Source organism: Cyprinus carpio, chromosome B17 (assembly GCF_018340385.1).
Source record: "Cyprinus carpio isolate SPL01 chromosome B17, ASM1834038v1, whole genome shotgun sequence".
Lineage (NCBI taxonomy): Eukaryota > Metazoa > Chordata > Actinopteri > Cypriniformes > Cyprinidae > Cyprinus > Cyprinus carpio.
In genome coordinates this window covers 22,672,754-22,699,073 of record NC_056613.1, presented here as the reverse complement: position 1 = coordinate 22,699,073, position 26,320 = coordinate 22,672,754, and the positions used below count along the sequence as shown (strand labels likewise).

The 26,320-nt window shown below is 39.2% G+C and overlaps 1 protein-coding gene across 1 annotated transcript in view; it reads right to left on the bottom strand.

Moving 5' to 3' along the window:
• The window catches only part of ttll5 (tubulin tyrosine ligase-like family, member 5), a 112,296-nt gene that overhangs the window by 27,695 nt on the left and 58,281 nt on the right, over positions 1–26,320 (bottom strand). The window contains 9 exon segments of the mRNA XM_042742859.1: positions 4,482–4,544; positions 4,546–4,598; positions 10,456–10,646; positions 10,732–11,275; positions 11,277–11,311; positions 12,383–12,504; positions 12,597–12,691; positions 13,116–13,262; positions 14,171–14,288. Coding sequence (XP_042598793.1) covers positions 4,482–4,544; positions 4,546–4,598; positions 10,456–10,646; positions 10,732–11,275; positions 11,277–11,311; positions 12,383–12,504; positions 12,597–12,691; positions 13,116–13,262; positions 14,171–14,288 — 1,368 coding nt within the window.

Here is a 26,320-nt window from a genome sequence, read left to right as displayed (position 1 = left end):
CGCATGAACCTGTCACCTCCTGACACTCAATCGAGTGATTCTGATCCTATAAACTTCTGCAGAAAAGTATAAAGGCCATCAGCAGGAGTAATCCTGAAACACTACGGTCGGGATGAGGAGCTGAGTCGATTCAGCACTATCCACATTCTTCCAGCCTATGACACAATCCAAAACCTTAATATTCAATAATTATGACATTCCATTACCATTCAAAACCACGTCTATTATTATCATCATCATCTGCCAAAGTGGTAGCAATAACTCACTGGAAATGAATCTCGACCGACGCCAAGAAGAGAGGCAGATGAAACAGTCGTCCAAGTGGAACTAAAATCACCCAAATATTTCAGGCTTACGACAACGCTGCCACATACCTAATGTGAAAAATAACAACCCAACGCTCAAGCGCTCAGCTGCAGGATTCGGCCACTCTTCATTAGCATCAGACTAAACGTTGCAGTGCAGTGAGGGAGAAGCTGGTGGTGGAGGACAAAGGCTTGGAAGTGCTGATCCAGCATACCTGGCAGCTCCTGGCGAGCACAACTTCAAAGGTCCCTGCTTCTCTTTGAAAGCCATTACGCCTAACCCCCTTGGCTTCGACAACAGCGCACTTAACGGCTTCAGCATGTTTGGCACAGACCACTGGCCCCAAAATCTTGGATGTGGAGGAGGTGCTCAAAAAATCCCCCAAACATTAAAGACAGCAAGAAAAGGGCTGAGCAGTATATCAAGAGATATTACGGTGCACTATTAAAACAAGCGTTCGTTTGAGATTCTCCACAATGTGCAGGCCAAGTACGAGGTGAAGGATAACGGCAGAGGAATTCACTTCGGTTTTTGTGTAATTTGGTGCGTAGCACACAGTAGCCGGCGGAAAGTTCCAGCCAGATGCCTAACAAATGGGATGCCACGTTTTGACCAGAAATGAAACAAAAGGCAGTCGGGCGGAATCTTCTGGGGGAAAAAACAGCATTTTCTAACCATTCTTCCCCAATGCTATTATGATTGATTTGGCAATTAATCTCAGTGGAAAGGAAAAAAAAGGACTGCAGCGGGACAGAGGAATCCTTGTCTAACATCTTTTCCACCCTCCACCGCTTTACAGTCAATGTAATGGAAAAAATCCTAATATTAGAGATGAGCTCTGCTCTTAAATACGAGCCCTGACACACTGAAGCAGAGCAGTGATAAAACAAACGCAGCCATCAGAAGGAGAACGCTGGTGAAAGTGACCGTCTGCTTTAGATATCACCATAAAACCACACGCTGGCGACTCTTACGGATTCTATATAACGGCAGCGCTTTCTTTTGTGGAAATAAAAACATTTTAAAAAGGGAAAGAGCCAGACATTCCAGGAATTCCCTGACAGTTCCATACATAAGGAAGGGTTGGACTGGAAAAACATTGGGGGGAGATCAGGGCCAAAGTGTCTGAGACATTGTCACTCGCATATCACTGTAAAAATACAGGAGAAACGGCGTGTACATAACCCTTCCACCGCGAGGCCTGGAGAAACGGCAGTCTCGTGACGTTTATTCTGCTGTGAGCCACGGAGGGGAATCTGGGAGACGCTCTTCTGTTCTTACCCCCATGATTTGGTCTACCGCAGGATCAAACTCTCTGCCAAGCTTAACACGTATGTGCTCTCACACAGAGGGCAAGCAAAACAATGGACGGATTTCAGCAACGCCGCTCTAGAACACTATAGATCACAGAGATAGTTTGGAATGCTTCTGTAAAAATAACGTTTACAAATTTTAGACTCTCTGCTCTCTTAAAAGATTCTTCAGAGGCTGTTACTGGCCTGTAAGTTTTATCGCCGCGACAGATTTGGCCAACATCAGCTAAGCACCTATAAAAACCTACAAAGATGATCACACCGAAAAAGTTCACAGAATGCTATTTCACCCTTTAACAGAGCACTTTAAACTGAGGGTCTTTTGCATCTTTGGGAGAAAAAAAAGAAAATCGACTGACAATTGACTGAATACCGGAGAAACACAGTGGCCTTTCTAACTACAACATTTTTTGTCTTACACTGTTGATTTGCATGTAAAGCATATGAAGCACTAAAAAAAAAAATCACTCTATGAATTTGCTTATGTTCAGTTGGTTCTTCTTCATCCCAGGGGTCTTGGACATTATACTGACACCTACTGGTGTGGATGGAAGTTTTTTTTTTGACTGTTTTTTTTCTTTTTTTAATAACACAAATCAATAAAATATACATTCTTTGATTCAATCCCTCACAAATTGTTCAATTTCTCATTGTTAATGCTTTAATTCACTTTGAACAACTAATCAGTGTGACTTAAGGCCTGTTCACACCAAGGACGATAACTAGAAAGATAACAATAAAGATATAGTTCTAGAAATTGTTCTCAATATTAAAGAAAAGCAGAGTCCACACCTCAGCTATAACGATAAAGGTAAAGAGAAACGATATAGTTGGAATTACTTTCAGAATGATTTTTTTTTCCAGCTGATGAAAGATTGTTATATTTATTGAAGATAAGAATACATCCTGCTATCACAAGCTGGAAAATTTAAAGCGGCAGGCGTGCATTCGCTCAGAGTAAACAGATGATATCGTTCGCTAGTGTGGACGCTAATATCATTATCTTTATAGTTATCGTCTTTAGTGTGAACGGGGCTTTAGGGATATAAAGGGCATAAAGAGCAGGTTAAATTCAGTAAAGCTGGTGCTGTCTTCTCTCTCAAAATGTATATTATTTTGCACGATAAATTGCATGTGATAGTCAGTAAAGCCGGTTCTGTAATCAGTAGTAAATCTCTATCACGTGCTTTCAGATGGAGCAGCATTTACTACACAGAGCCATAGTTCACTGACGCAGGACGTCCAAAAGCCCACCTATCATTCATCAACCTCAAATATATTTTCATCTAAAAGATGTATGTAGTAACAACTTTACATGGCCGCTCAATCTAATGTTAACCTACAGAAATGTGCACTATTGAAGTGTGTGTGGAAACTGAACAGCAGCGCTCTCACAGCAGGACAGATGGAGGCCCGGTGCTCTCACTTGCTCTTAAAATACACCGTAATTTTGGGTCATACAGATAAAAGTTATAAATCTTTCGAATCCGTAAAGACCCTACGTTTATTTGTGTGCACTCAGAAAAACAACAAAATGTTGCGCTTCTGTAAAATAATTAAAGCTAACAATGTGCATTGTTTAAGATGGCTTCCAGTTCAATAAAAAAAAAAAAAAAAAAAAAAACTATATTTTGGATTTTTATTCAACTAAAGCGGGCATGCTGTGATCTGTACTGTATTTTTTTTTTACTGTAACTGACAGATTCTGGCCAAAAAAATACAACACGGGAGTGGGAGGGAACAGGAGTCATTCTTCCGGGATTGGGACGGGATGAGATTTTTTTTTTTTGCGGTTTTTTTTTGGGGGTGGTTTGAAGGTAGAGATCCGTGTCACCCTCTACTGTGTAGCTTCTCAATGAATTACGGCTCTATGTAGTAAATGCTGCTCCTTCTAAAAGCACGTGAAAGTAACATGTTTTTACTCCAAAATTAATGCAAATTCCACTTTGTTAGCTCAAGTCTCCATTAGATGTTTTTTTTAACAGAACTAATATTCAAATGATTTCAAGCATGGACTGATACTAAATACTAAACTAATACTACATAGTATTAGTCATAAAGCCTATAAGACGTTGAAATCTGAATAAACAACCACAATTTGAAATATAAAATTCAACATAATAATCAAGCATAGAAATAAATAATTTAAACAAATTATTAGAAATCGATCAATGATCAATTTGCATCAGAACCTAAAATTACGGTTTTTAGTCAGATAAGAGTTTAACTGAAATTAAAATTACTTTGCGCACTGAAAAAACAAACAAAAAAAAAAACCAATGAGCAGCAAACCTTCAGCCACATCACTGTAGGGTCGGCTAAGTGATACCATCATTTCGGCCTTGGTACATTATCAGAATCTAATACCTAGTGTGTCAATAATAAATCAATAACGCAGAAGACAAATAAGTAGCCTGAAAGATGACAATTTTATCAAGAACACTGGATGAAACTCTGCAGTAACAGACAGCAGTAGGATCATTAGATGCATGGATGAAGTGAGGACACATGAGAGACAGAGTGCAGGTTTCTGGAAGTGTAGTGGATTAAATCCCATGTAACTTACCTTTCATAACGTATTATAGTATTAATAACACTACTGCCTTCTGTAGAGCTGTTTTTTTTTGCTGAATTGAACTAATTTTATAATTGATAAACTTTGAAACATTGACACTGTTGCTCAACTAAATTAAAACAACACTGAGCGGAGCTGAGCTGAATAATGACACTATTGTGAGGACAAGGGCTGTACTGAAACAAATCACCATACCTGATTCACTGAGATGTGAGCAACACAACAGAAACGGCCCAAAAGTCCAGACTGATCACAGTGTCTGTGGGTGTGAGTGCACAAACACTTACCCAGAGTTCCCAGCGGTCGTGTCTGTATGCACCGCTCTCACAGGCCCGTGCCGGACCCCCGGCCAACGTGAGACCTCCTCTGCTGAAGAGCCCATTGGCCAGATTCAGATTCGTCAGCTGTGGGGAAAGAACCATCTTTTTATTCATACAAAATGATAATACAATGATTCATGATTCATACAAAAACAGGTCTTGTACAGATATTCATATTTTTAAAATGTTTGTCTAAAACACTAGATATCCAGTGCTGGGGAAACTTCCTTTTAAAAGTAATACATTACAATATGTGTTTACTCCCTAAAAAAGTTACAAATTACATTTGTATATCTAACTTTTGCATTCTTTTTTTTTTTTTTTTTTTTTAATCTAGGCTGGGTAGTTTGTTTTAAATATAAAAAAAGATCTGTTTTTGGCAAATGTACAAAGTCCTTTCACACCAAAAGAGAAATGAATAAGCCTCAAGCTGATGGAAATGTAAATTCATGTCTATAATAGAGATCATGGCTCAAATCATTCTGGATTGCATGAAGAATAGAACTCAACACTCTTCTTCAGCAAAATTGGATCACTGAAGGTCACAGAAGCAAAGGCACTGGTTAACAAAAAGGGGGATTAAATATATAAAGGCTATTTGCATTATTTAACGTATTTATTTATTGCAGGTTTGCATCATATTCTGAGTTTGCATTTCACTGTTTTTATTCTTTTTTTGGAATACTGATTTTGTATTTGTGCAAGTGAGATGAGTAAATGCATGTTAACACACAACACCTCTGCTCTTACTCCCGATTTCTCTCAACATGCGGACAGGACAGCTGTCAGTCAATACATGGGAAAACAAAATAAATGGGAATTAATTATTTTGGAAATTTATTATTTGTTGAAAGTGCTGTTCTTTCTTTCTCTCTTTCTAGAGATGTAAAAAATTGTACATTTGTAATTTACCAGGCCTGAAAAACAGAATAATAGCATAAAAAATTCATAAAAGCATAAAAGTTTGGCTAGAAATTGTTACATTTTTTTTTTACATATACAAATAGACTATATAAGTCTATATAATTGAGTTCATTTTATTATCTAAAGTTAAAAATGCTTTTGTTACACATTTTAAATTTCCAGTAATGCAAAATAAAAAAAATAAATAAATAAACTTTTTTTCTGGTTATGATCAGCTCTAAACTAGCCAGAAATTAACTGGCTAGATATTGTTATTATTTTATGCAAATGAATGGACTACAATTCATTTTACAAGCAGATCTATATTAATTTTTGCGTATGTCCCTTCCCATGGATCATTCTTGAGCAGAATAAGCTGCAAAGTGGGACCAGACTGCAGTTGTCATACTGTTTTCTATTAAATCACTTGTTGCCATGACACTAGCAAAATTAAGTGCAGATCCAGACTGACCTAAAACCCCACTGCCCTAGAAAAAGTTTGACCTGCACATGAAAGGCATTATTTCTGCGCTCATGTGTTTGTTTGAGTGGCGTGTGGATGGTGTGCTGTGCTCTGGTCAGGCCGGGTGAACGGGAAATGTCAAGCATTCCTCAGAGGCAGGTGTTTAAATTAATGCAAGACCTCACTGAAGAAGTTAACGTTGAAACATGGCAGATTTTCGCTCATGATCTGCCCTCCTGTCAGCAGATATGAATCCCTCAATGCTAAACACCTCATCATCTGAACATGTTTCTTGAGCTCTCAGATGTTTTCTTACAGTAGTGGAGATCCGGATGAAGACTGAGTGTGCAGTGTTTCATTTATCCCTCTGTGTCTGCAGTGCAGAAAAACTACTGAGCTTGTGGTTTTGGGGAATTCTTACTGTAACCCAATGCTTAATTTTCCACCTGGCATTCTCATGAATAGAGTTCAAATGTGTGTTGCCAATATGTTTTTGTACTGCATACATTCCAGTAAAGGGAAAAACACCATGTTCCTTTGGAGAGAGGATGATTACAGTTTCTATGTTTGGACTCAGACTTTATTCTTACACTTATCAGTGTGGACGCTGGTGTTTCAACATCATTCATTTTTCCACTTGTACTAATTCTCTGGCCTGTGACTCATGCAGTCCATGTTATGTATGTATATTTGTGTTTGTTATATTGCTTGTTTTGTTTATTTTGTTCAACTGATGTATTTTTCTATCATTAATATATATTAATATATTATCATTAATATAATTAATCAAGTAGGGCTGCACAATTAACTGAAGTAAAACTGAAGTCGCGTCATTAGTGTGATTATCAAATAACAAATCAATGCACAAAGTGAAGTGCAGCACTGTGTTCATTAACACATGAGCAGCTCGTGATCCGCCAGCGTTTTTCAGCATCTCAGTGACTCAATTCACAATAAATAAACCACTTGAGCTCCAAGAACATCTGCTCTGAGTTTGAGCTGCTTTAGCGTGCCTTTGGGAATGAAACATGCACCAACCATCTTCACAAACTTTAGTGAGAAGCGCTTATCAACAAAAGAAAAGCTTTCAGGACTCTGTGCAGTTTTTCTGAAAATACAAAAGCTTGATTGTTTTTATCAAAAAACAAACAAAAAAAAAAAACATGCATTTTTCAAACACAATTGTATCAGAAAAACTGCAAGTAGATTTCCCCCCAAATCGTGCAGCCTTATTTTCAAGGCATATTTTGGCATCTCCTTACCTCAAATAGTCTCAAATTGGCTAAAAGAATTCTAATTTAAACGACATTCCGGTAAAACTATGACGTTACTTCATTAATAATGCTTAGTATGGATGATGAATGAATTATTTGATTCCCTCACTCTCCTGGACAGAAGGAACAGCAGAAAGGGCTGAAAGAGCTTGAACCAGTGTGAATATTGCAGTGTTGAACTGCATCTATATTTGGAGCTAAATGGTGCGAGGTGAACAATAATGTTATGTTGGGTTATGATGAGGGTTTGTGCTAATGATCCGTGCAGAGGCTGAAAAGTTCTTTATGAAAGCCTACATGTGGGCGACTGGCAGAGCTCACGAGAGACGAAACCACCTGAGGCTTCCCAGACTATATATTCCCTCTGTAATTTAATGCATTTACTTCTATAATTATCATTACTGTCAATTTTCTTGCCTTTTTCTTACCCCACATTGAAAGTATGCATTATAAAGTGAGAGCATTTTCAACCTGCTCTTAAAAAAAACAAAACAAAGACAGAACAAAACAGTCAGAAGACTATAATTGCTAGATTTTCACTCATTTAAGCAGTAGTTACTGGAATGAGGTGTTTAAAATGACTGCTGGTAAAGCCAGATTTCAGCGGAAAAGAATGCAAGGCTGAAAACGCCAACCACTTCTGGCGCTTCATTTAACTATTCCCACAAAATTACATCTAAATCAGGAAATGTTATTGCCAATTAACATGAATTTAACATTCCACTGCCTTTAAAGGGGTCATATGATGTTGCTAAAAAGAACATTATTTTGTGTATTTTGTGTAATGAAATGTGTTTATGCGGTTAGGGTTAGGTTAGGATTAGGGTTAGGGTTAGGGTTTAAGGTTCAAAAACACATTATTTTCCACATAATGTACATTATTGTTTCTCCTCTATGCCCCGCCTTCTGAAACGCATCTTTTTTTATAATTTAAATTCACATCTCACACACTTTAATACACTTTGAATGGAACATATACGTTCGCTTCAAATAGTAATCATGGCTGAATATCCTGTGATGTCCACTTCGCAGGGCACTTACGTTCGAATAGAACAAACGTCTGAAGCGATAAGAGAAACATACTAAATGTGCAGAACAGGGGGCGCAAGGACTGGAATTGAGAACCGCTGCTCTACACTGATCTAAACTCACGTTTGAATCATCAGTGAAAAATCCCTTACATATGTAAACGTACTTACAGACTGAGTCTCAAAATAGCCGGCACTGTAGTCTACTCTCTCAGGATCAGGAAACAGTCCTCCACAACATGCACTGCACACATCTGAATATTTGGGTTGGACTGTTCTGGAACAGTGTTGAAATACAACTTCACCACTGATTTCTAGTTGTGTCCTCTTATGGAAGACCAAACAAAGCAGCTTCGCTTTCACAATGAAACACACAGTGTCTTCACGACATGGTGACGGCGGCAACAACAGCGAGAATAAAAGGTACGCCTTCTTTCTTTGAGTGAACATTTGGGCATTGTTATGCAAATCTTCCCACATAGTGACGTAGAGATGTGGGGCGTGTTAAAACGATGCGTTTTAGGAAGGCATGGACGAGTCTTAACTTTTATAAAGAATATCTCTTTGGATTTGAGACTTCAGTCTTAGCAACTTTACAGATCTTCTTTATTCACCAAGAGCTTGTAACACTCCAAAGAAAAAAAGAAAACTTGAAATTGCATCATATGACCCCTTTAAAATTATAATGCAAATCACATCACCATAGTCGGTGGATGGGACTGTCTTTTATACAGAAAGGAGGTGGTTACCATCCACACATTGAATGCATACTGTAATCTATTTTTATGAAGCGTCATGTAGTTCCAGACATTGATTGATTTAGCCAGAAAACACAATTTCAGTCCGCTGGTGTATTTGTTCAAGCGATTAAGCTGTAGGCCGAGAGGGAAAGTCGTGACACGAGTGAACTCACAGTAAACTAAAGTAAACACCTTCTAGAGTTACAGCGTTCAGTAACATGAGTGTCAGGGAATCTGTGTGGTCCGGCTCATCTCAAACGCTTCAGGTATTCAGCAGAGAAAGGGGGGCATGAACTGATCCCACCCCTGCGCTTGGTGCCAATACCTAACATTCTTTTATTTATAAGAATCAATTACTTAGAGGGAAAACGGGCTGCTTGTTAAATCTCAACAGAGAGCGCCTCTTCTGTGGAGCGTCTGATAATGAGACCCACACAGAGAGCATATCCCGCTCAAGACAGACAGACTCGGATCCTCCCGTAAAGCTTCATGCTGTGTGCTCCGGCGGATGCATGAGAGACAGCGTCAGATATCCAGCTACTGAAAACACATGTGGCACAGCTCTTCAGTCAACCTTTGGCAAATATCTCCCACTACAGTAAACACTTAAGGCAAATCTGTGACGATGATGTAATGCAACAGCCTCTTTGAAGCCCAATGACGTGAACAAACTCACTCTTAAACTACTTAAATATTTATGTATTTTGCATTTAACAGTTTTTTTTTTTTTTATCTATGAACATAATATCTTTAAAAGAATAGTTTTATATTTCTCCATCACATGATTCACTGGACTAAAGCTGTTAAGCCATTTTGTAACCTTTGTCTTTTGTCTTCAAATCAAACTTTGTAATGCTGTGTTTCACCTGGTTTGGTTTGGTTAATGCCTTATAAACAGAGACATACAAAATGATGGGAGAAGTGAATGGGAAAAAAATAGTTTCAGAAAGGCTGGTCACTGTTATACTCGAGAACTTTCTCATATCAAATGCAATTATTCATGAAATTTAAAAATAAACCAAAAACTTGCGAAGTTCCAGTTCCCCAAATCAATCTCTAAAGATGATTCCCTGATCCTGTGTTCATTAAGATTTATAAAATATTTTTGAATGAAGTCTCTTACCGAGGCTGCATCTATTTGAACAAAAATACTGTAAAAACACCAATATTGTGAAATATCGCATATTTGCATATTGAAATATTCAGCATCATTACTCCAGTCTTCAGTGTCACATGATCTTCAGAAATCATTCTAATATGATGATTTGCTGCTCAAAAAACATTTCTGATTATCATCAATGTTGAAAACAGTTGTGCTGCACAATATTTTTGTGGAAACCGTGATGCATTTTATTTCAGGATTCACAGATGAATACAAAGTCCTTACTAATTAAAAATATACAGTTCATTTCTTAAAAAAAAAAATCCCAAATGGATGATTGAATCTGTAGCTCAGACACTCCAAATGAAGAGTGTTCAGGTTGTAATATTTGAAAAGCTGAACATGTATTTGATGTGTAAATCGTGACTCACGTGTTGTGTGAGGAGGCTGATGTGACTGGATGTGCTGTACTGGCGAGCCGCCTGTTTTTCTCTACTAGTTTTGCGCAGAGCAGATACGATGGCCAGCTGGTTGGACTGAGCCTGGGCCGACAGCGAGTCCGTCTCTTTCAGCAAACCAGCAGAACCAGGTCTGGACTTACTCAGACTGGGCTTCTGACCGACTGTGAAACAGAACAGAGTTAAACTGGAGATAGAGTAGGAGAAACACTCTTTTAAAAGGTTATCAGCTTGAAGTGGTCAGATTACCGTGTCCTGCGGAGGACGGCCGTGCTGATCTCTGGAGTGCTCTGGGTAGGACACAGGTAGGATGGATCGGTCGAGACGTTTCTTTGGCAGCCGTCGGTGCAGTAGATTCGCTGCGTGCGGAGGCCCATTTGACACACACAGACGAGCTGTTGGCCAGTGGATTGGCGGCAGGCTGGACGTAAGGCGGCGGGAGGCAGTGCTGTAACACGATGTGTTCACACTCCAGAGCTGCAGCGCTCGGCTGATCGCTGCCTGACTTCCACAGAGCTCTCTTTTTTCTGACAGCAGAAGTGTGAGTCTTGCTTGCTACATCTCTTGATTCGGTCTCTGCGGCAGTCGGAGGATTGGGCAGCACTTCAATAACGGCGCAGTCTCCACTTTGACTTTTCCTTTGGATGTGTCCATTTTGCAATGAGTTGCATTTGGTTTTGTTTCCATGTTTAGTTGCACTACAGTCTTCTGTACTTTGGGTTAATTTACTTTGGCCCTGGTTTCCGGTTTGAGCTGCAGTACTGTCTGTGTTTTGGATCTCTGCGTTGTCTAAAACCATCATAGGCCTCTGTGTTGATACACCCAGCTGCTTCAAGAAAGAGAAAATACACGAGTTTGTTATTAGCAGTAAATTATTACATCCTGAAAGACAAACTTCTTTCTGTGTGGGACACAAATTGCCATAGCAGACTCAAATCTATCACTAGATTTCTAGAAATCTATCATTAACCAGAATTTATCAAAAAACCATATTAGTGATACTAATAAATAAATAGATGGAAATGATCCAGATCACCCTGTTGGGATATATTTCACAATCATGACTGGCTGTACACTGGCTGCTTCTTATTAGATTTTAACATGCATGTTTACAATTACTAGTTTATTTTATGTGGAGTTGTGTCACATCACTGCACTATTTATTATCATTTAAGCAATCATAAAACACTTTCACTAAGTTAGTATATGTTTACAGTACTTGACAACTGTGTTATGTTGGTATTAAGGTCACAATAACAATAGGGCTCTGTTTGCTTTCATTTATATTTCAAAATCTCATTTGCGATTATGTTCATACTCAAAAGACTCCTAGTACCTGAAGATCACACACAAGTTTGAATATGTGTGATGGAGGATGAGATTTCAGAGCTGTGATGGACGGGAAGATAATCAGTGAATGATATTGTCAGTCTGTCACCTCACACTCACTTCATCTGACCATAAACTAACCCTTTAATAAAGCAAAATTGTCATATTTGTTCTGTTATATATAATAAATAAAAAATCTAAAATACTGAAATTATAGGGATAGTTTACCTAATTTCACTCATTTCATTCCAAACCCATAAGACTTTGATAAAACTTCAAAACACAAATTAAGATATTTGTACTAATGAAACCTGAGAGACTTCTGTCCCTCCAAAGAAAGTCCATGTAACCAAAACTTAAACGATACAAAAAGTCATAAAAAAACATCTTAATTTGGGTTTCGTTTTATGGGTTTGGAATGACATGGAGGAGAGTAAATGATAACAGACTTTTCATTTTTGGGTGAACTACCACCATCTGTTATTGAAACACTCTTTTATGACGTGTGCTGTGTCATATTTCATGCGCAGCTGATGAGATGGCATATAAAAAATGAAGAAATGTCTCTCACTCTCTCTGTTCTCATCGCTGGTGCTCTTGACTCTGCTGCTGTCACACTTTGTACCCAGAAACACGCTGGCAGACTTATTCTTCTGCGTGTAGAACGTAAGGACTTCCTCCAAGTCACTTTCACTGGAAGAACAAGCAAAATGACCACTGAAAAAACATGCCGCCCACTGCATTCGTCCTAGGAAAGCCATGTGCTCTAGATGCATCCCACTGACCTCGCCTCCAGAATAAACTCCTGGAAAACATTGGAGTTGATGCAGCGATCCTCGTCTGGAATCTTGTCCAAACTTTCCACCATTTGCTTGGTTTCCTGAGGGTTATTTAAAAAGTTGCCTTAAAGAGGACATGCATTGCATTTCTTTTATAATGATCCCTGAGGTACACTTATAACGTTACAAACACTGTTATAATTAACTTAAGACTAACTTACCGATGACTTAGAACACCTAAGCAATCATTTAGCAGCACACTAGCAACTATACAAAACACTGTAGCAACCAGACAGCAAGGCATTTCTAACGGTTTTCAAACTACTCAAGGCTTATATAACAATCAAACCTCTGCCAAAATGCCAAAGCAAACTGCACAGGGCCTATAAAAGCTTCAAACGAACCTTCAAACTATTTCAGCTTTGGTCAAGCCAGCACACTCAAAGTCTGTACTGATGAATTGCGGTTTGTTGGTTTTTACTTGTTACTTGATTTTATTCATTATCGGCCTGCTGACCCACAAACCTGGTTATAGAGCTGTATGAAGTTCCCGAGCTGATGGGAGAGGATCTTTTGGCGGTCTGACAGACACAGCAGACGGCTGGGCTCCTCCAGACACATGTCCTGACGCAGGTTACTGCTGGCTCTCTTCAGAAAGCGCACCACCAGCTCCTACAGAATCACACAGTCAACAGCACCCATCCCACACAGTCTTTAGCACTCACATTAATAAAGCAGCTATAAAACAGCCATATTAGACCAGAATCAAAGGTGCACAGACGTTCTGTAACACCACAACAAACATCAAATAAATCATGTTTGCTACAGATGAAAAGCCATCATTTACATGTTTGCTAGCTTGCTTTGATATACAGCTGTGTGCTGCTATTATGAAGCACAAATCATTTACATTTATGCATTTAGCAGACGCTTTAGTCAAAAGCGACTTTATTGTCATTATAAAAACATTATTATCTGTTTATTAATTATTTGTAAAATTTTTAGACCATTTTATCATTTTGAATGAAAGAAATATGAAAAAAAGCACTTTTTCTGAAACTCAGTAACCAGTGGCCAATATCCAAAATCATGGATTCATGCATGTTTAGTGAATAAGCATGGACTGATAAAAATGCACGGTTTTAATGCAGTTTTTTAAGAAAAAGAAAAAGCATCTGTTAAATGCATACGTGTAAGTGTAAATACTCTCAGAGGATACCTGAGAAACTGATATAAAAAATGCATTATTTTATTTTGGGTCTGAGCAGCTGCTTTTAACCATGAAATGTCATAATCATAAAAATCATAACCGAGACAAAATTAATATGCTCATTCCACAACATATCAAAGTGTTGACACTTTGTATGCATATTCATGACTCTAAATGAGAAAGAGTCACAAAATATCAAGAAAAACATCATAGGGTAACCAGCATTTCCAAAAACCCAACATTCAATGCAAGTCAAACTGACCCACAACATTAAATGATGGCATTTATGGGCTTATATTCGTGGCATTTATGGACTTATATTCGTCAGTTACATGAGGCAGATATTTCAATAAAACTAGACATGGTTTACCATCTGATCGTGCTCCTTCTGCGTCCAGGCCGGGCCCATGTTGGCTCTGCTCTCGGCCAGCAGGCGCAGCTGCACACGGTGCAGGTAAGAGGAGAATGCCATACGTGCTTGAACTTTACTGCAGGAGGGAGGCACGAGAACAAAAAGCCATGAAATAATTGAGCAGAAAAGAGCAGAAGGAACTACACAAAACAAAATTATAAACGCAACACTTTTGTTTTTGCCCCAATTTTTCATGAGCTGAACTCAAAGATCTAAGACATTTTCTCTTGTTGGAAACTCAGAATTGAAGACCAGGAGACTCTTGGGTAATCTTCAGCAGGACTCTTTATTGAGAACGCACTGCATGGCGCTGCAGTCATCAAAAGTCTAACTATAGCAAGTAATGCTTTGTCGTTTATATCCATTCAAGGGGGATGGATACATTCAGTAGAGATGGAGACAGTCTAACCCATAGCATGCAAGTGAAGTACAGGAATCAGGCCGACACTGGCATTTTCCCAGCCTTGATCTCATCAGTGTAACATTGTCATTCAAATGCATAGGTGCTAATCCAATCAGTCTGACAGTATCGCCATACATTCACATTATCACAGAGACAAAGGTACAGCTGTGCCTTGAGCTTAAAAAGCCAAATGGCCATTATCTCAGACACCTGGGCTTTCTGATTTGATCTTTTTAGAAATGTCATCCTTTTTTACCTCAAAAATGTAAAACACAATGCACATAACTTTTTCCATTTATATACTTTTACAGTGGAACCTAGATTTTAACATTTTATAAACTTGTAATAAAGGTCCCACACTATGTACACAAAAGTCCTATTTCTCCCAAATATTGTTCACAAATCTGTCTAAATGTGTTAGTGAGCACTTCTCCTTTGCCAAGATAATCAATCCACCTCACAGGTGTGGCATATCAAGATGTGGCATAAAAGGCCACTCTAAAATGGGGAGAGTTCTTCTGAAATACAAGATGTGGTGTGATTGGTTAGCTGGGCCAGTGTGTGCTGTGATTGGTTAGCTGGGCCAGTGTGTGCTGTGATTGGTTAGCTGGGCCACTCTGTGTTGTGATTGGTTAGCTGGGCCAGTGTGTGTTGTGATTGGTTAGCTGGGCCCAGTGTGTGTTGTGATTGGTTAGCTGGGCCAGTGAGTGCTGTGGATTGGTTAGCTGGGCCACTCTGTCTTGTGATTGGTTAGCTGGGCCAGTGTTTTTTGTGATTGGTTAGCTGGGCCACTCTGTGTTGTTATTGGTTAGCTGGGCCAGTGAGTGCTGTGATTGGTTAGCTGGGCCACTCTGTGTTGTGATTGGTTAGCTGGGCCAGTTTGTGTTGTGATTGGTTAGCTGGGCCAGTTTGTGTTGTGACTGGTTAGCTGGGCCACTCTGTGTTGTGATTGGTTAGCTGGGCCAGTTTTACTTGTGATTGGTTAGCTGGGCCAGTGTGTGCTGTGATTGGTTAGCTGGGCCAGTGTGTGCTGTGATTGGTTAGCTGGGCCAGTGTGTGCTGTGGTTGGTTAGCTGGGCCAGTGTGTGCTGTGATTGGTTAGCTGGGCAACTCTGTGTTGTGATTGGTTAGCTGGATCAGTGTGTGCCGTGATTGGTTAGCTGGATCAGTGTGTGTTGTGATTGGTTAGCTGGGCCAGTGGGGTGTTGTGATTGGTTAGCTGGGCCAGTGTGTGCTGTGATTGGTTAGCTGGGCCAGTGTGTGCTGTGATTGGTTAGCTGGGCCACTCTGTGTTGTGATTGGTTAGCTGGGCCACTCTGTGTTGTGATTGGTTAGCTGGGCCAGTGTGTGTTGTGATTGGCTCCACTCGTCGCCTGGTCAGGATATGTCATGCCCCTTATCATAGCTACTGCTGCGAGCTTCAGTGTAAATATTGCATCAAAATCAAAATCAATTTGAGAATGATTTTAACCTGGATGACTCTAACCACTCTAAGTTCGTCTGGTCTTGGGAAAGCTAGCACGTCTCCAGCATAGTGATAACACTCGTTGCCTTCTCTAGTGTAGGTCAACCAGGTCTCGTCCCATTCGTCGACCTTTGTGATATTACAAATTCCCGAAAATATGCGTTGTAGTCCAAATGAGTCCTTCATTGTAGTTTTTGAAAAGTGATATCTGTTATATAAAATATCTCCTTTTGGAGTGGACTTTGAGCTTTGTAACTTTGCAGATCTTTTTTATGCTCAAACAGCAACATTACACTAACTAAAGTTGAAAAAGTGAAAAATTTGTAACTTTGCGGACCCCTTTAATATGCAGAGACAACTAGAATTAAGCCCTTTGTAGGTTGATTCCTTTGAGAATATTAACACTGTGATGATGTTTGACCAGTATCAGATTAGGGTAGTGTTCAGTAAACATTTCATTATTTTTAGTTATTTCTGTTACAAAGTTGAAATTACATGCTTCAGCTTTAATGTCTCCGTTTTGTAAACCTGCTTCATGTTGTTTTGGCTCCACTTGAAATCAGAATCAGAATCAGAATGAGCTTTATTGCCAGGTATCTTTACACATACAAGGAATTTGTTTTCATGACAGAATCTTCCGCAGTGCAACAGAATGAAAGTGACAGAACAAAAACACAGATAATAAAGAATAAAAAATAGAATAAGTAAGGAATAACAATATACAAATTGACAGTTGTATGTGCAAGTATATTACAATAGACAGTTTTGTATGTACAGGTACATTATGTGCAAATTTGAAGTGTAGACTAAGTATGTGCGTTAGATAAATAAGTGTATGAATGTATAAATAGTGTTGTGTGTTCCACAGTTACGGTCAAGTGTTTTTGAGATGGATTGCCTGAGGGAAGAAACCGTTCCTGTGTCTGGTCATTCTGGTGGCCTTTAAACTCATACGTAACAGAGATGTTCCCTTTCTGTCGTTCACTCCGACACTGTGTCAAGTGTACAACACTAGGGGTCCCTATACTAAATGCCAGAACTGCCGAACTGCATCACGAGTCCACGGGGCGCAGATGTTGACTAGCCAATATGTCACAACCAAATGCACCTCTCCTCCTCATAACCTTTCAACCCCTAAGACTTAAGACTAGAGGTCGGCCGATATATCGGGCCGATATTTGTCTTTTTTTTTTTTAATATATCGGCATCAGCCGATATCCGTGTTTAGTAGCGCCGATTTAAATTCAGGCACGTCGGCGGGCAGCCCTGTGTTATTGGTGCGGTGGAAAGTGCTGCTGCCGCATGTGAAGGAGCCCAAGCCAAAACTTTTGGAAGATTCAACAACAATCCTGGGAGATAAAGGTAGTCAGAGAATTTCACTTTGTAAATGGGGTGGAGAAGGTGGCAGCTCTCACAAACACTGCAGCGTTACTCCGCCCCGCTCACAGACAGCACCGTGCTCGGAGAGACAGCTGTCCTGGAGCAGTGCAGAACAGTGAATGACATTTGTTCGGAAGCATGTTTTGTTGCAGACAATAGCCAAGTTTCCATCCAACTCATTTACATTTAGGGATGTCAATATTTGATCATTTCCATGATCGATCGTCATTTAAATTAACGATCAATTAATAACCTTAATGCTGCAAAATGCGTCTGCAGTGGTATTATTATTATGTGCAAAAGCCACTCGGAAAAAAAGCTTTCTCACCCAAATTACAGGGGTTTTAGTCTAAATAAAATGCTAGTAGCAGGACTGTAAAATGAATAGATGTGATTATGATCATTTGAAAAAATGAAGAGAGCGCACCATACGTTTGAAATCATTTTACTTAGTTGAGTGTTTCCAGTCAATGAGACCGCTGAATGCGCCTCTTTAAATGGTTTCGTGGTGCTCGTTGTTGTATTTTAAAATGCAATATTGCAATGTTTTCAAAGGACACTTTAGTATTAAAAATAAAATTATCCCAAACGTAACTGTGGCGCTTGTGGCTGTGCTGCGCAGTCAGTGAACCGCTTTTTTCACATTAAAACATTTTATGCGAGTATTTATGACCAGTACTTTATTTGATCCTGTTCTGCAAAATGTTCGATTTTGAATTTGTGCTTTCTGGTAGGCCTATTTGTTTTAAAAAAATCCTGCATTTACAGTGCATTAGATCTTGACAGTGCATGCGTGCATGCAGACGAGGACGAGCGCGCACGGGTTTGGCTAGATGTATTTGGAGGTTATTGCTCACGTCTCGTTCTGCACATATCCAAATGTTTCCATATTCGCAATGTATCTGAATGTTAAACTATAATATTTTTTATTTTTTTTATGTAAACTAGATGGAATAGATCATCCTCTTCACATGAGCAAAAACGTCCTTGGCATAACAGCAGAGTGGACCGGTATACTACAGTCTATTTAAACTGACCAGTGTAACCTTTTATATGTTTGGTCGACTGTACTTTATTTTATAATGAATAGACTGCGATGTAAGTTTGAAATTAGAATGCACTTTAGATGTTCTGTGTCATTTATACCAAACACAAATGTTGCTGGTTGCTAGTGTGTTTGCAGCACTACTATTATTTATGTTTTTATATATTTTATTTTTTATATTTTTCAGTTTAATTGATTTTTATAAAATTGTATTTATTTTATTTAAATGTATATTTAAGTTTACATTTATGTTCCAACAAACTGAAAAAAATTCTGCTTGATAAAATGCTCTAAAACTTTTATGTAAATGATTGACTTAATATATATTACCTGTTTTATATATTTAATACTTGGTCAGTTTTTTGATTTGTTTGGTTTACTTTAGATAAATGTTTTATTTTTAATACCGTGCAGTACACAAAATTAAGATTCGAGAGATGGTTCAAGTCAGTGCTCAATAAATGATGATAAGTTTAGAAATGTTGTGCATCCACTTATTATTAGTGTGACATTTTAACATGCAAATGAAGGGGAAAACTTCAAGATATCGGCCCTAAAAATCGGCAGCACATATCGGCCATCGGCTGACCCTGACCTGTAAACATCGGCATCGGCTATAGAAAAACCCATATCGGTCGATCTCTACTTAAGACCTCACTATCCAACATTCGGGAGAGCCGCCATAGAGGCAGAGGGCCCCTCAGCCGGAGCCTTTTCCCATAGTAATACTCACCATAATATAACAGCTGAAATGTCTTGGTAGTAATGTTGGGACAGTGACTATTCCCCCTAGGGGAAAAAAGAGTCACTACGGAGATCACATCCTACCCGATAGGGAGGTAACGTGAAGATTAATATGTAAAGATGTGAGGATACCACATAAGGAAAGGTACTGGGGTGGGCTACATGTAAGGGGAGATCTACCAAGACCCAGAACTTATCGACAGAATGTCTGTCTAGAGAAACACTAAGCCTCAGGGGCAATACAGTGGAGAATACACACACAGGGCCTCAGTAGGAGCCCCTACATGTGGAGCACTAACCCAATACAACAGTTCACTTGAGGAAACCTACCTCGTAATGAGTTCTAATAGCAAGTTCCAATTACAATAAAAATAAATAATAATATTGTTAATATATGTAAAATTGTCTAAGTCATAACATAATAACACCATTTCATATATATAATTAAATAAGCTCGAGTTATTTTCTGTTCATTGCCAGTTCATTCTAGGGCTGTGCGATAGAAATCATCATAAAATCACGATCTGAGCATGCGCGATTTCTAAATCGCTATATAGCATGATTTTCCGCGGCCCTGACCTCCCGCAGTATGCCATCCGATCTAATCAGAATGCAACGTGCCTATATGGAGCGCGAGAACAGAACAGACTGGGAATATGCCTAACTCCAGGTTCACATACTGTCTGTGATGCGCCTTTTTTCTGAGCCCATGTTAACGGATCAGAGCATTCACACTGCACGCGGTAAAAGGCTAGAAATAAAAATGTGCGAAAATAATTAATATCTAGCACATGAGCATAGAGAGAGTTGTGAGTGCACAGGACGCAGTTTATGTGAGAGGAGACACGTTTTAAGTGCGCGCACTCTCTCCGGGTGAGATCAGCGTGTATCTGAGCAAGCATGTCTGGTTTTGTGACAAAGCAAAGGAAATCTGCGTGCAAGCGGAGAGATTCACGCTCGTGCATTATTTTAATGTGCTTTCGCGTTACAATAACTTGCTCTCGCTGCTGCTTCTGCACCGCATACACATACTCTATACGCACTGCAAACGGAGTACGTGTGAACCTGTATAATGTATAACAAATCTATTCAACACCTGAGGCACCGCTACAATTAATGAGCTCTATAAACTAGGGATGTCAACGATTAATCGATGATCGATTAATTGTCGATAAGAGATGCAATCGATTAAGGCTGTCGATGGTCGGTTAACCGATTTAATGTTGGGCTGCGTGCAGCTCATGCGCACTCAACACGTGCGAGTGGCTGTGAGTGACGGAGACCATATATAAACGCACCATCATTCATTCACAATGTACAAATTAAGCTTTTAATGTGATTTAAACTTTAAAGTACATTAAAATAGAAAATAACATAAAAAAGTTCTTCAACATAAAAAGCAATAGAAATGTAGTAACTAATCATTTCATCAGATAACTGTTTTATATTGTGCGCTTTGCAGGGCTGCGGGACACAGGGCAGGTAGTCCATTCATTCCTACAACTTGTTAATTCGTTCCTATGACTTATTAATTTGTGACAACTTTCCATGTTTCATTAATTTTGTTCCCTAAATAACCCATGATTTAAGTGAAATAAGGGAACAAATTAATAAATCTAACGAATTCTTAATTCTTGAAATCTTTAATTTCCTTCCCGTGTTTACCACAGTAAGAGATGCGAAAACACTGATTAAAAAGTGAAAGATAATAAAATAAACCTGCGAAATTAGAGGGTTAGACTGTGAAGATTTAGGAAAAGAAACAATGCCTATATGTTATTGAATTTGTGGAAATTCGTGACCAACCGGCAAACCAGAACAAAGGCTTGAGCGCATCCAGAGGCATGGTCGCGATCTAAGAGTTTCCTATTATTCCTCTAATAAACAAAGCTTTTATAGGTACACACACTTGTCATAACCAGAGTTATAATTTGTAAATGAATAATTGCTGGATTCAGAACAGCGATTAATAGGCGCTGTGTGACCGACAAAGACAATACGTTTTCCCGGAGCGTTCAGTGATGTCACTAAACAGTGACGCCGAGCATCGTTCACGAGTTTCTGCATGGACCTACAGTAACTAGTGCACAGGTTCTCAAGCCCTGGGACAAAATGGGATGTTTTAAGGAAAATGTATAGCCTATATAAGTCATAGGCCCAGCATAAAAATTACAATTTGTTTTCATAATTGTTTTCTTTTTTTTTAATATGCGCAATATATCCGACTTAAATAATTAAGATAACGGATTTAAAACAGAAGTGTGGCGGCGCTCCAAAAGTTCACAGAAAGAAAAGAAAAAGGATGACAACGCATTCTGTTTGTTTGCTTTATTTTACAAGAGCACAAACCTTCTGTTTTTATTGTGTGCGCACAATTGAAAGTAAACACTTTTGCGGAAAAGGTTTTTTTTTTTTTTTTTAATGTCTCAGCTGTTTCGATCGCGCCGGAGCCTGCTGCACACGTATATTCTAGCGATTCAAAACTTAAATCGCAGTCTCTTCATTATCAAAATAAAATAGTCAAGTAAACATTTAAAAGGTTACACTGGTCAGGTTTAAATAGACCCCCAAGGACGTTTTTGTTCATATGAAGAGGATGATCTTTTCCGTCTATATGCGAATGCGTGTAAAGTAAAAGCCTAGTTTACATTATAAATAATAGTTTAACATTCAAAATACATAGCGAATATGGAAACATTTTGGATTTTGTGCCGAATGAGACATGAGCAATAGGCTAACCTCCAAATAAATCTAGCCAAAGCCGCGCGCTCGCTCGTCCTCATATGCACGCACACACACGCACTGTCACGATCTAATGCACTGTATTCCGGATATTTAAAAACAAATAGGCCTAAAAAATTAAAAATCTGACATTTTCTAGGACAGAATCCAGCAGGATCAAATTCATGTGAGCAACAGTGTGTTTTGGTGCAGCAGCGCTGATGTAGTTCTGCGCAGCGCAGCCACACGCGCGCCGTAGTTACGTTTGGGATAATTTTATTTTAAATACCATTTATTTTAAATACCATAATGTCAATTGAAAATAGGGCTGGACAATATATCGAACGATATGATCATGCGCATCTCGTCAGTAAAGCCGGTTCCATGATTAGCGGTAAATCCCCATCACCTGCTTTCAAATGGAGCTGCAGTTAATACACAGAGCCGTAGTTCACTGAGAAGCTACGCTATATCGAGTTCATTATTGAAGATGAATCGCCTTCGATAATGAACTCGATATAGCGTAGCTTGTCAGTAAACTACGGCTCTGTGTATTAACTGCAGCTCCATTTGAAAGCAGGTGATGGGGATTTACCGCTAATCATGGAACCGGCTTTACTGACGAGATTTGCGCATGATCATATCGTTCGATATATTGTCCAGCCCTAATTGAAAACATTGCAATTGTGTTTTAAAATACAACAATGAGCACCACAAAACCATTTAAAGAGGCGCATTCAGCGGTCTCCGTGCAGGGAAACAGTCAACAAACTAAAATGACCTCAAACGTATGGCGCACTCTCTTCATTTTATCAAATGATCATAATCACATCTATTCATTTTACAGTCCTGCTACTAGCATTTTATTCAGACTAAAAGCCCTTTAATTCAAGTGAGAAAGCGTTTTGTTTGTGTGTGTGCGCGTGTGTGGTTTTTTGCACATCCTGTCATGCCGGTGACTGCGTGCCTGCAATAGACGCATTTTGCAACATTATGGTTAACGATTAATCGATTAATTGATCGTTAATTTAAACGACGATCGATCATGGAAATAATCGAAATTTGACATCCCTACTATAAACAATGTATGGCAAAAAAGAAAAAAAGTCCCTGGACTCAGGATTTATTTATTTATATATTTTTGCCATAAGTCTAGAAATTTTGTTACACCTTTACTATAGTGATTATTTTCGCTTATATGTCTGTTCTAGAGACGTCTGTCTGTTCTAGAAACTTTTTGATAAAGTTCTAATTGGTTTTCTTTTGGAAATATTTAAGTCTAGAAATTTTGTTACACATTTATGACTGTAAAGCATATCTGTGTGTGTCAAAATTGTGATTAAAAATCGAAATCGCAAATTGATCAAAGAAATCGCGATTGTTTTTTTTTTTGTCAATATCGCACAGCTCTAGTTCATTCAATATATACAGTTAACAATCTAGCTTCTGAGTTCTAAGTTATTAACCCAACAATAGCGGGGTCAGTTAATTTTTTTGCAGTGGGCCACGGAAACATATGTGTTTGGTAGTGTGGGCTGCGAGTTGAAAAAGGTTGGGAACCACTGCTCTAGAAGAAACTGGTTCCAATTCGTAGATTATAAATTCTAGCAAATGTATTAGGTGTAGCCTGTAAGAATTACAGAACCTCAGACCTTTGATCTTCTGAGACAGACAATAGACCCACAGTGCATTAACATACAGACATCTATTTCAGGAAGAACAAAAGAAGAAAAGCACCAGGCCCAGATGGTGTTACACCAGCCTGTCTGAGAACCTGTGCTGACCAATTGGCCCCCATCTTTTCACAGATCTTCAACAGATCTCTGGAGTTGTGTGAAGTGCCCTCCTGCTTCAAACGCTCCACCATCATCCCCGTTCCAAAAAAACCAAGATAACAGGACTTAACGACTACAGACCTGTGGCTCTAACGTCTGTCGTCATGAATCATTTGAAAAACTGGTTCTGGCTTATCTGAAGGCCATCACTGGACCCTTACTGGGCCCCCTGCAGTTTGCTTACCGAGCAAACAGGTCCGTGGATGATGCAATCAACATGGGATTGCACTTCATCCTGCAACATCTGGACAAAACAGGGACTTATGTGAGGATCCTGTTTGTGGACTTCAGTTCGGCTTTCAACCACCATCATCCCAACAGTCCTCCAGACCAAACTGACCCAGCTCTCTGTTCCTAGCTCTATCTGTCAGTGGATCACCAGCTTTCTGACAGATAGGCAACAGCTAGTGAGACTGGGAAAACTCATGTCAAACACAGCTGCTCCTCCAACACTGGTGCCCCTCAGGGATGTGTTTCTCTCCCCACTGCTCTTCTTTCTCCCTCTACACCAACGACTGCACCTCCAAAGACCCCCTCTGTCAAGCTCCTGAAGTTTGCAGACGACACCACACTCATCTGCCTCATTCAGGACGGTGACGAGTCTGCTTACAGACAAGAGGTTGAGCAGCTGGCTGTCTGGTGCGGTCTTAACAACCTGGAGCTGAACACTCTCAAAACAGTGGAGATGATTGTGGACTTCAGGAGAAACGCCCCTGCACTCCCCCACTCACCATCATAGACAGGACTGTGCAGCTGTGGAGCCATTCAGATTCCTGGGAACCACTATCTCTCAGGACCTGAAGTGGGACAATTACATTGACTCCATTGTTAAAAAGGCCCAACAAAGGTTGTACTTCCTTCGCCAGCTGAGGAAGTTTAACCTGCCACAGGAGCTGCTGATAAGTTATTAGTTACAAAATTATATGCGTTATAATTTTATGCGTTATAACTGTCTGGTTTGGTTCAGCTACAAAATCAGACATCAGAAGACTACAGAGAACGGTTCGGACTGCTGAAAGAATTATTGGTGCTCCCCTGCCCACCCTTCAAGAACTGTATACATCCAGAGTGAGGAAAAGGGCTCAGAAAATCACTCTGGATCCCTCTCATCCAAGTTACCCCCTTTTTGAACTTTTGCTATCTGGCTGGCGCTTCAAAGCCGCAAATACCAGGACAGCCAGGCACAAGAACAGTTTCTTCCCCGAGGCAATCTACCTCATGAACAGTTAAATGTTCCCCACTTATGAAAAAATGTGCAATATTCTTATATTTATTTGTTACCCCTCCATCCAAGTACATCTCTGCATCTCACTCTATTCTAATCCATTGTCATCCTCTATAGCACAACTGTTCATACAATTTATTTATTTGCAATTTGTTTTTTGTTTTTTGCTGTTGTTGTCTCTGTGTACTGGAAGCTTATGTCACTAAAACAAATTCCCTGTATGCGTAAGCATACTTGGCAATAAAGCTCTTTCTGATTCTGATTCTGATTCTGATTCTATTTCCACATTTCACTGAGAGAAAATGCAGGAAATGTTCCTCACATATGCAATGGTTCCTCCTCATCCCCTTCCTTCCCCTCACCCATCCTTCCCTTAACCCAGCTCACTAAGAATGGTCAATAATAGAATATAATGGTCTATATGCATGAATGCAAGTGATATTTACATGTTTGGTGTCATTTGAATTGTCTCAGGGCGACTGATACAATGGTCTCAATTTTACAGGAAGTAGACGAAAAGGTAAAACAGATCCTAAGAGTTAAGAGATATCTTTGCTCACTGTAGGCAGGGGTGTGCCATTTCCAAGTGTCTTTCAGGCAAAATGTCTATTGTCCTCAAGAGGTGATATCTCTACATGGTCTCTTCAAAATTCCAATTGTTAGTTCATGTCTCCATCTCGGGGGATGTTTGTCTTGGTCTGAGGTACTTAAGGAAATGTTGCAAGAGGATCAGGGTGATTCTGTAGCCAGAAAGCCCGTAGTGTGATGTGTGTCTTTCACTTCATACTATGTATTTTCTAAGGTCAAGTATGCAATATTTTTAGTTTTAGATTAATCTTTGAGAATTTGATGTTTTGTATTTATATGATTTGATATATTTGTAATTGACATAATACATATTTACCTGACTGATAATAAATTGTTACATTTTATTTTATTCTGTTTTACTCTGTAATTATTAACTCTAGTAGATTACATTTTATCCTTGTTAGCAACATGAACACCCGACGTGAACGAGTAAAGTATTAAATATAAAATAAAGAGTTAACTAGAATAATCAAATGTCTAAAGAATACTAATTAGAAACAGACATACAACCAATTTGCATTTAAACCTAAATTCGAGGTCATAATAAAATGGAGTCGGATTAAATAATAAAATGGAGTCAGATTTGAGTTTAACCTTTATGACTTTGCAGGCTGAAAAGACAGAACACGCAAGAAACCTTCAGCCAGCACTGTATACCTTCCTTGGGCCAAGTGCATGGACCTTACAAGCCCAACCTGCAGC